General features: G+C 41.1%; 1 protein-coding gene across 1 annotated transcript; it reads right to left on the reverse strand.

Annotated features, from left to right (window-relative positions):
* Positions 1–3,416: 3,416 nt before the first annotated feature.
* SERPINA7 (serpin family A member 7) lies at positions 3,417–9,127 on the reverse strand. The gene is made up of 5 exons (XM_055338768.1): positions 9,095–9,127; positions 6,695–7,330; positions 5,366–5,639; positions 4,479–4,626; positions 3,417–3,760 (listed from the first exon to the last, which is right to left on the reverse strand). Exons 1-5 carry the CDS (start codon positions 9,099–9,101, stop codon positions 3,557–3,559), a joined length of 1,269 nt encoding a protein of 422 aa, XP_055194743.1. The 5' UTR covers positions 9,102–9,127; the 3' UTR covers positions 3,417–3,556.
* Between the last annotated feature and the right edge of the window lie 1,528 nt (positions 9,128–10,655).

Below are 10,655 nucleotides of genomic sequence, written 5' to 3' on the forward strand. Positions count from 1 at the left end.
TCCCCTGGGAAGCCATCTGGCCCTGGACTCTTGTGTCTTGGGAGGTTTTTGATGACTGCTTCAATTTCCTCCCTGGTTATTGGCCTGTTCGGGTTTTCTATTTCTTCCTGTTCCAGTTTTGGTAGTTTGTGGCTTTCCAGGAATGCGTCCATTTCTTCTAGATTGCCTAATTTATTGGCGTAGAGCTGTTCATAATAATGTTTTTAAAATCGTTTGTATTTCCTTGGTGTTGGTAGTGATCTCTCCTTTCTCATTCATGATTTTATTAATTTGAGTCTTCCATCTCTTCTTTTTAATAAGGTTGGCTAATGGTTTATCTATCTTATTAATTCTTTCAAAGAACCAACTCCTGGTTCTATTGATCTGTTCCACAGTTCTTCTCGTCTCAATTTTGTTGAGTTCTGCTCGAATTTTAATTAACTCTCTTCTTCTCCTGGGTGTTGGGTCCATTTGCTGTTTTTTTCTAGCTCCTTTAGGTGTAAGGTTAGCTTTTGTATTTGAGTTCTTTACAGTTTTTGAATGGATGCTTGTATTGCGATGTATTTCCCCTCAGGGCTGCTTTTGCTGTATCCCAAAGATTTTGAACGGTTGTATCTTCATTCTCATTAGTTTCCATGAATCTTTTTAATTCTTCCTTAATTTCCTGGTTGACCCTTTTATCTTTTAGCAGGATGGTCCTTAACCTCCACGTGTTTGATGTCCTTCCAAACTTCTTGTTGTGATTGAGTTCTAATTTCAAGGCGTTATGGTCTGAGAATATGCAAGGGACGATCCCAATCTTTTGGTATCGGTTCAGACTCGATTTGTGACCCAGTATGTGGTCTATTCTGGAGAAAGTTCCATGTGCACTTGAGAAGAATGTGTATTCAGTTGAGTTTGGATGTAAAGTTCTGTAGATATCTGTGAAATCCATCTGGTCCAGTGTATCATTTAAACCTCTCGTTTCTTTGGAGATGTTGTGCTTAGAAGACCTATCGAGTATAGAAAGAGCTACATTGAAGTCACCAAGTATAAGTGTATTATTATCTAAGTATTTCTTCACTTTGGTTAATAATTGGTTTAAGTATTTGGCAGCTCCCACATTCGGGGCATATATATTGAGGATTGTTAAGTCCTCTTGCTGGATAAATCCTTTAAGTATGATATAGTGTCCCTCTTCATCTCTCACTGTAGTCTTCGGGGTAAATTTTAGTTTATCTGATATAAGGATGGCTACCCCTGTTTTCTTTTGAGGACCATTTGAATGGTAAATGGTTCTCCAACCTTTTATTTTCAGGTTGTAGGTGTCCTTCTGTCTAAAATGAGTCTCTTGTAGACAGCAAATAGATGGGTCCTGCTTTTTTATCCCGTCTGAAACCCTGCGCCTTTTGATGGGGTCATTAAGCCCGTTCACGTTCAGAGTTACTATTGGAAGATATGAGTTTAGTGTCATCATGATATCTATTCAGTCCTTGTTTTTGTGGATTGTTCTACTGCACCCCAATGTTTATAGCAGCAATGTCCACAATAGCCAAACTGTGGAAGGAGCCTCGGTGTCTATCGAAAGATGAATGGATAAAGAAGATGTGGTTTATGTATACAATGGAATATTACTCAGCCATTAGAAACGACAAATACCCACCATTTGCTTCAACATGGATGGAACTGGAGGGTATTATGCTGAGTGAAGTAAGTCAATCGGAGAAGGACAAACAGTGTATGTTCTCATTCATTTGGGGAATATAAATAATAGTGAAAGGGAATATAAGGGAAGGGAGAAGAAATGTGTGGGAAATATCAGAAAGGGAGACAGAACACAAAGACTCCTAACTCTGGGAAACGAACTAGGGGTGGTGGAAGGGGAGGAGGGCAGGGGGTGGGGGTGAATGGGTGACGGGCACTGAGGGGGACACTTGACGGGATGAGCACTGGGTGTTATTCTGTATGTTGGTAAATTGAACACCAATAACAAATTAATTTATTAAAAAAAATTTTTATCAGGCACCTGGCTCTGTAATGAGCACATTACATATGTTGTAGCATGGAATGTTCACAAAATCCTGATGACATGGGTATTATGTGTTTCAATTTTACAAATGAGGAAAATAAGGTGTAGGTTTAAGTATCCTGTCCAAGATTACAAAAGAGTATAAGTATCAGAGCCAGTTGCTGTGTGAATTCAGTGAAACTAAACTCCATGTTAGCAATAAATTTTCTGTACCACAAGTCACTTTCCCTCTCTGAGCTTTCTTTTTTTTTAATTTTTTAATTTATTTATGATAGTCAGAGAGAGAGAGAGAGAGAGAGAGGCAGAGGGAGAAGCAGGCTCCATGCACCGGGAGCCCGATATGGGATTCGATCCCGGGTCTCCAGGATCGCGCCCTGGGCCAAAGGCAGGCGCCAAACCGCTGCACCACCCAAGGATCCCCCTCTCTGAGCTTTCAATTGTTTATACACAAAATCAATTTGTAAACTATACCAAGAGTAAGCAAATCTCCATGCAAATGGGTCTAATAAGAAAACACCAGAATATTTGTGGGCTACATACTTTTCTAAACAGAAATATTTATTTTGGCCTGGAACCATAATATCTGTGAAAGCACTTATGCATTTGTTATTATTTCCCTGCTGCTGAATAGTTTCACCTTAGGGCAAGAATTTCAGATGCTACATCATTAACACTCACCATGCCATTAATGTGTACTGAATTCTACTGGGGCTTTGAGTACATATTGTCTAAGATGAAATCTAGTTTGGTGAATAGGGGTAGGATTGACTACACAGGTAAGGGGAAGAATCTGGAGATAGGGAAATATCAAATTTCAGTAAGAACCAAGACAAAAATACAGACTAACCAAGAGATTTGTATTTGAGCAAGTGAGACAGTGATGCAATATTTGGAAAGGAGTCTTACTAGGATACAGAAGATGAAGGGCTATGATATATGGTATGAATGAGTGACTTTCCTTCCCCAGTCCAAGTTTGTATATTAGCAACAAGGAAACATTTGGTGTGTGGGGGGGGAGGTGGGTTTGGAGAGGGAAATTTATCTCTGTCTCTTTTTCTCTTTTGTCCCATACTTGTTAGGTCACAAATGTCAGATCCCTAGCAGTAGTTGTCAGTTACTCAGCTCTGGATTGGAAGCACCTTTCTATAACAGAACAATGGCAGTTCCAGCAAGAATCATTATTAGAATCCTGTTAGAATAATGGAGTATGAATATTTAACCTGAATTTTAACTATTCTCCAGAGGGCAGAAGAGGATGCACTTGCCAACTCAGTAAAATTCCTTGGAGCTAACTAACTTGTGGTGTTATGGGCGACAGGCATTTTGACCAAAAGGAATGCACTGACATGGTATTTTTTGTGCTTTGAGTAATGAGTCATTCATTGACTATCTGAATATTTGGTTATAAGAGGCCTTATTTGCACCCAATGCAGTTTTAGATAGGGTCCAGTCTTCATCCCTGCATAAAGGAAAGCATGTCCAAGCCCATGTCGATCACATAAACCCATACTATTTATTTATTTCTTATTGCAACAAGCACATGCAATTAGCCAACAGCCTATTTCCCAATTATACTTCTGTTGGGTTCACAACTTTCCCTAGAAAGAGAATGCTCCTGGTGCTTTTCTCCAAAATCAACAACAGAAAGGATCTATCAAATTGGATGATAGGGTGAAGGAGAGTTATCTCAGGCTGATCCAGGAACCTGACTTCAGGGACAAGTAGAGCTTCAGTTCCCTTTTCACCAATGTGCAGCACAGCCTTGTGAGCAGCCTGCGGAGAGGGAAGGAACAAATAGTACTGATCATAAACAGGAAAAGTCTTTGGAACAGTTTGGACGTAGGGAAAGAAAAGAAAGGACAGGGCTATATCTTTATTGCACTGTTGATGGTGCTTTAATATAGAGGCTATTTGGCTAAGTGTAATTATTGAATCTCTGGTGATTTTAGAGTTAGCTGTCAGGGAACCACTTACTCCATGGCTTTCTGCCTCCAGAAATCACATTTTTATGCTTTTTCCTTACCCTGCCACCTCCTCCAGAGCTCTATCTCACCAGAGTTGATTGTAATCACTAAGTTTATCTATCAGAATTGTTTTAGGACATGAAAGTTGAGGATTGAATTAACTGTCACAGTTACTTTTGGGGGGGGTAATGAGAATGACTCTAGAGTGAATCTGGCATAAGAGGAGTCATTCTGCTTCTCTGGGTTTCAGAATCCTCATTAATAAAAAGAGAGAATTGAGGGGATCCCTGGGTGGCGCAGCGGTTTGGCGCCTGCCTTTGGCCCAGGGCGCGATCCTGGAGACCCGGGATCGAATCCCACATCAGGCTCCCGGTGCATGGAGCCTGCTTCTCCCTCTGCCTGTGTCTCTGCCTCTCTCTCTCTCTCTCTGTGACTATCATAAATTAAAAAAAAGAGAGAATTGAATTAATTGACCTTAACGGCTATTCCAACTCATACATTCAAGGAACTCTAATCAACCAACTTACCTTGGAAAATTTAAGACCATTGTTCTCCATGAGTCCATGAAAATTGGCATTATCAGCAAAGGCATCCTGAATGCCCATCTTCAGAATGGTGGCTCCAAGGTCATATGTGGCAGAAATGGAAAACTTTGGAACAAACAAGTCAATCCACCTGTAGGGGAAAAGGAGAGGTAACACATGGCTATCAGCACACCAAGCTCATGATTCTCCTCCTCTGTCGGTCACCATTGTATTATATTGGGCTCTGCTCCTCCCCTAAGTATTGTCAACCATTGATATTCAGATCAATACATGGTTTCTGCACCTCAGGAGTTATCCTGAAATAAATTAACTATGGTTTGGCCAACGTGGGTGACAGCACTGAAAGCAGGGAGCTGTGTCTCATTTATAGTAAAAAAGAAATATCTCTGGGGTGTTAGCCAAGGTTGGGGAGTCAACAACATGAATGACAATTGGTAGCACTTGGAAATTTTCATGGTTTTCCATTTAGCACTCCCAGACAATATGGCTATTTATCTACCTCTTAATGTCAAAATCCTACCCACCCCCTAAATTCTAGTTGGCTTCTGGGAAGACATCAATTTGCTCACTGACTGGCTTTGAAGACTTCATTTTCTCTTTCTAGCCCTAACTCTTCACTTGAAAAATCCGTATGATACTATATCCTTTGTAGGTTTGTTGATGTGCTTTGAATGAAATGAAATGATGAAGTATGTAAAGCACTTGGTAAAGGGACTGACACAAAGTATCACCTAGGTATACTTTAGTAGTCATCACACAACTGTTAAGTGGTTCAGGGTAATTCTCCTGCCTCTGGGTTTCTGCTGAACTCTGTTTCACCTGTAACATTATGCCCACCCTCTACTTCTCACATCATCTAAAGCGTTTACCCTTTCTGCAGTAAGCGGTTCCACTTCTTCAGTGTTTTAGATGACATGGCCCCTTCCACCCACTCAATCTGACCCTCTTTGGGAAGGACAAAGAGTGCCAGAGCATTCTTGCTGTAGTCCATTTGAAGCACTGTGCAGTTCAACTCCGTATCCACCAGGTGATAGTATTGCTCCATCTGGTGCATCATGGGCACTTTCACTGTTGTGGTCTTGTGCACTGAGAAGCTGAAACCCTCTTCTGTCTTGGATGGATCGAAAGGATTTGCCCACTGGGCTTAAAGTACAGAGAGAAAAGAGTTCCTTTTTTAAAACCAGTATTAATGCCAGTATAAATTTTTCCATCAGTCATCTTATCTGGTAATTAAGACCACCACAGAGGTAGGTATCTGCTGTTAACCAGTTTCACAAGTGAGTGAGAACCAGGGAGAGAAAGTGACTTTACATGCTCTTCCAGCTAGCCCATGGCAGAGCCAGGAGTCACACCCAGGACTGTTGGACTCCATGCTCAACTGCTGTTCCGTCTATGTTCAAAACCACTATACTTACACTAAACCCATCAGAGCCACAGTTTCTTCTTCCGTATAAAGGTATAAGCACATCCAACACACAGGGTGAAATGAGACAACAGATCTGTTCTGCCGTTTTATCCGTCTACAAGTGTGTGGTTTGTGGCCAAGAATTGTTCACTCCTCCACCAAACATGGCTGACATGTGCTGTAGAACCAGGAGAAATCATTTGGGCACAGCACCTTCAGAAAAGAGTCACATGTTTCTTGTTGTTACAAGCACGAGCTTTAGAATCAGACAACCCTGGGTGGGAATGCCAGCTCTGAAACTTATTAGCTGTGAACATGAGCCCTTGTAAGGAGTAGATGAGACAATGTATGCAAACCACACATGTAGCATGGTGCTAAACACATAGTGGGTGCATTGTACATGATAGAAATATTTATGTAACATGCCCAAGAATGCACAGCAAGTGAGGGTCACAGTAGAGGTTAAACCCAAGTCTATTTACCTTCCAAGCACAAGCTCGTCCAACCTCACAAAATCTTTTAGAAACCATGATTCTCTAGCTAGATGTGAGCAAGATGTTCATAACATTGTCACTCATTGAAAGTGCCCTCTCCCTAGAAATTCTCTGGATTCTTCCACGGAACTATGTATCCCTCCTGGAAGATTCAAAACTATACACAGCTATGTACAGTAGATCAAGTCACTGTGGTATGAGGGACACCTGATGCCAATGTGAAGAGACTATGAGCTCCCCAGAGAATCCCATCAAATTATGGGAACACTGATCTAGGAATGTATATCTTAGGGCCTTACCTTTAAAGTGAATATAGTTCACCAGGACCATGATGGTGTTTGGTTTGAGGTCTTGGATGAGGCCTACAACTTCCCCTTTGGTTTGCTTCTCCACATGACTGTTGATTAACTGCTGGGCTGCAGAAACATTGGAGAAGTCGGTAGAAAATACCTCAGTTGCATAGAGGCTCTTGACATCATCCAAGAACTGTGCCAGTGGCTTCAGCTGCTTCCCAATGAAGAGGGTATTTCCCATTTGTAATTCTAACTCCTTCTTTGGAATATTCAGTGAACAGATCAGGTGCTGGAAGCCCTGCTGGATCTCTGCCATTGGGGTGTCTGTGAGGTTAAACCCCAAGCTTTCCAGGATTTGAATTTGGGTGCTGTAGCAGGCCCCAAAGGAGAGCATGGCCAAAGCTGCAGAAATGCTCACAGGGGAAAAGAAGATGTTCCGATCTGGGGTTTCCACAGTGAATCTCCGGTACAGGTTAAATGCAAAGTCAGCATTGATGGATGACATCTTATAGAAAGTGACATTTTTTGGGGGGGAATTGCAGGTGATTACTTTGCCTTCAGATCTGATAGATGATGCACAATGAAGTTCAAGTACCAAGAGAGCCAGATAGAGGAATAGTGGCATTTTGGAAGGAAAGTGATCTATAAGAAATGAGATGAGAGAACCATTGGGGGATCTTAGCTGGATGAAAAATCTTAGTCAGAAACATAATAATTGTCCATCATGACTAGTAAAACAATAGAAAATATTTAATGGTGTGCTCACCAGAGTCTGTGTGGAGGCCTCTCTCCTCTGAACAACTGAAGATACATCTAATAGGGACAGAGAGTAGGAAAGGTAGCTTGTGGGGGCCATCAATGGCATGGACAGTCTTTCAAATGTAATAACAACATATGAAAACTTTGTGAGGAAATTACATTTATGAAAATTAAATTACTTTTTATTTCAATAAGAAGCAGTTTTTCAGAGAGCGAGGTATCCTTTGATAAAACTAGCACTCCCTCTGCTTATGTTAATTTTTGTAGATTAGAATCTTGGGGTTTTTTTAATTTAGCATTTTTCTTAAGAGAAAATCTTCAAGAGATGAGATGAGAGAATTATCTTTACATTCCTTTGGATAACATACAAAGGAGAATAATTTTCACAAGATATGTTTGGTTGAGATGGAAGGTTTATGGAGCCAGGTACAAGGTCATGAGCTGAAATTAAAACATTCATGCAACACACAGAAGCCACAGAAGTATCTCCAAACAACAGAAAGATGAAAGTATAACTTTTTACAGTTTACTTTTTAATATTTTATTTATTATTCATGAGAGACCTGAGAGAGGCCAAGACATAGGCAGAGGGAGAAGCAGGCTCCTTGAGGGGACCCCCATGCAGGACTTGATTCCAGGACCCCAGGATCACAACCTGAGCCAAAGGCAGATACTCAACCACTGAACTACCCAGGTGCCCCAACTTTTTGCAGTTTAGATGTCTTTCATCAGCAGCATTATCTAAAGAGTCATTTATAAGTTACATGACATCTTAACACTATTATTCTTACACTCAGGTTCTTTTTTTAAATTATATTAGAACAGAAGCCAAAAAATATAGTGTAGTATTCTCTGAGCCTGGAAAGGTACAAGACATCGGAATAAGGAATTTGGTTGTGGAATCCAGTGACCATGGACATAAGTGATCAAAAGAAAAAGATCCATGGAGTCAGGACAGGAGTTCTCACTCAGTCCTCCAACCTTCCTCTGAGTAGTCTCATCCATTCCTAGGAACTCATCTGCCACCACACAAAACTACATTCTCTAATACAGATGACTATCCTATATTACCAGACATTTTTCCAACTGTCTACTGGTATAGCCACCAGAATGTTCCACACATACCTCAGTTTCGATTTGGAAGTTTTAAAGTTTCCAAAAGTAAATATAACATCTCCTTAGCTCTCAGTCCTGCTCCTACATCTTCATTCTATATCACTATCAACTGAGACTCCCATGCCAGAAGCCTGGGTGCCATCCTAGGGGCTTCCTTAATTCTCATTCCCTACATCTATTGAGTCGTGATGCCTTCTGAGTAATACATACTAAATGTCTCTGAAAACATCTCCTTTCTCCTGCCACAGCCTAAGCTCATGGCCTGAACTACTTCACTAGCTCCTAGCAAGTCACACTATCTCCAATTTCTTCCACCCCAACCCCCTGCATTTACACCTTTATCCAATCTCTACATGTCGTTAGAATCCTCCCTCTGTAAAAACTGCAGAAGCTGGTAAGAGGTCAATTATCAGACGACCACACTTAGACCTTGGCCTCTGGAGCTAGGAATTTGGGGCACACAGTTATCTGGGATTTTGACTTGCTGATAGAGATGTCCAAAATTCCCAAAGAGAGAAAAAGATTACTTACAGCACATGTCCAAGAAGCTACTTGTATCTCTCAGAAAGCAAAATCTTTCCATCTTTATAACATGCCCTGTATTGCAAAAGTAGAGCACTCTTAGTTACTCATTAACCCCAGCATTAACCCTGGGATGATATTTTCAAAGCTGATGCACAAAACCAAGGCCAATAAGAACAAAGTGAAAAATGATAAGGATAGAACTCTGAATGATTGCTTTAGCTGCCAAATCCTTCATCTATAACAAAAGAGAAAGATAATTATCAGAGGTAGCAGGCCCAGATTCATGCTAGGAAATGTGTCTTTTCAGCAGGCAGGATGAGGACCATGGGAAAATGCAGAAGGATAAAGACTGTTTTATGCATCAGGACTAAATAGTGTTGGGACTGGCGATCTTTTGAGGGAAAGTTGCATAAAGGCAGAGGCTGGATGGGCCTCTCTAACAGGTGCTATACAAATTATTTGTGCATTGGCACGGAGGAGATGATGTCAAAGTAGCTTCCAACTCTAGACTTCTGATGCTGCACACATATGTCTGCTCAGGGGAAACCAGTCCTATCCTCTGGTCTCTAAAACCCCCTGTGCCATCTCCTGGGTCACAAGAATAAAAGAGGATGCAGAAGGAGACAAGGAGAGTAGAATGAAATATTTCACTGTCCAGTATTAGCTGTGTACTGAGCTGTGTGATACAAAGTAGCAGTGGGAGCAAAAAACACTAGACTCAGTCAGGAGACCTAATTTCCATCCTGTCTCTGCCAGTTTCTAGGTCTGGTGGTAGTAGTAGTAGTAGTAGTAGTAGTAGTAGTAGTAGTAACAACTCTTGTTTATTGAGTATTTACCATACGCAGGGCATGATGTGAAGCATCTTATTCCAGACACTGTTTCAAGACATTAAGGATATGCATATGCTAAGTGAAGGTTGGGCTTTAGGAAAATAGAGGCTAATTTGAGAGAAGTCTAGATTACAGTCTATGAGGGGATGTAGAAACCAGGTAAAATAGTTCACATTGAGGTCATTAAAAAAAAAAAAACACTAGGGGATTTTGGCAAGGCAGCAACTAGATAGAGGATGATTTTGCTGTAACATTGTTTCTTCTCAAACACACAGAGTTCCTGTGAAAAGTACCACACTAAAAAACTCCCCACTGAAAAGTGGGATTTCAGAGGTAAATGCTAAATATCAGCCCTGAATCCAAAGGATCTTTCTAATTACCCATCTTGAAAGGGCCTACCTCACATATGGGATGGTCACAGTTTCATGTGTTCCACTCCAAGGCAGTGGAAACATCAGATCTCCAGACACTGAGGTCAGTCCATAATCACTTCTGGTATAAACACATATATCCTCTCTCAACTATAGCCAGTCACTACAGAAGAAACAGGCAAAAGACTATCCAGAAAGAAAACTTCTAAACCTGTGCCCTCTGGTGGCATAGTCAAACAATGATACAGCTTTTTATCTGATGCATCTGATTCAGCTAAGCTTTGCTGGCAGGTAGTAACTGCAGGATCTGTTTCTGGCACATAAGAAGGGCAGCCCTCTCCTTGCAGACTCACCCATTTTGTGCTC

The sequence above is a fragment of the Nyctereutes procyonoides genome, unplaced genomic scaffold (genome assembly GCF_905146905.1).
Source record: "Nyctereutes procyonoides isolate TBG_1078 unplaced genomic scaffold, NYPRO_anot_genome, whole genome shotgun sequence".
Taxonomy (NCBI): domain Eukaryota; kingdom Metazoa; phylum Chordata; class Mammalia; order Carnivora; family Canidae; genus Nyctereutes; species Nyctereutes procyonoides.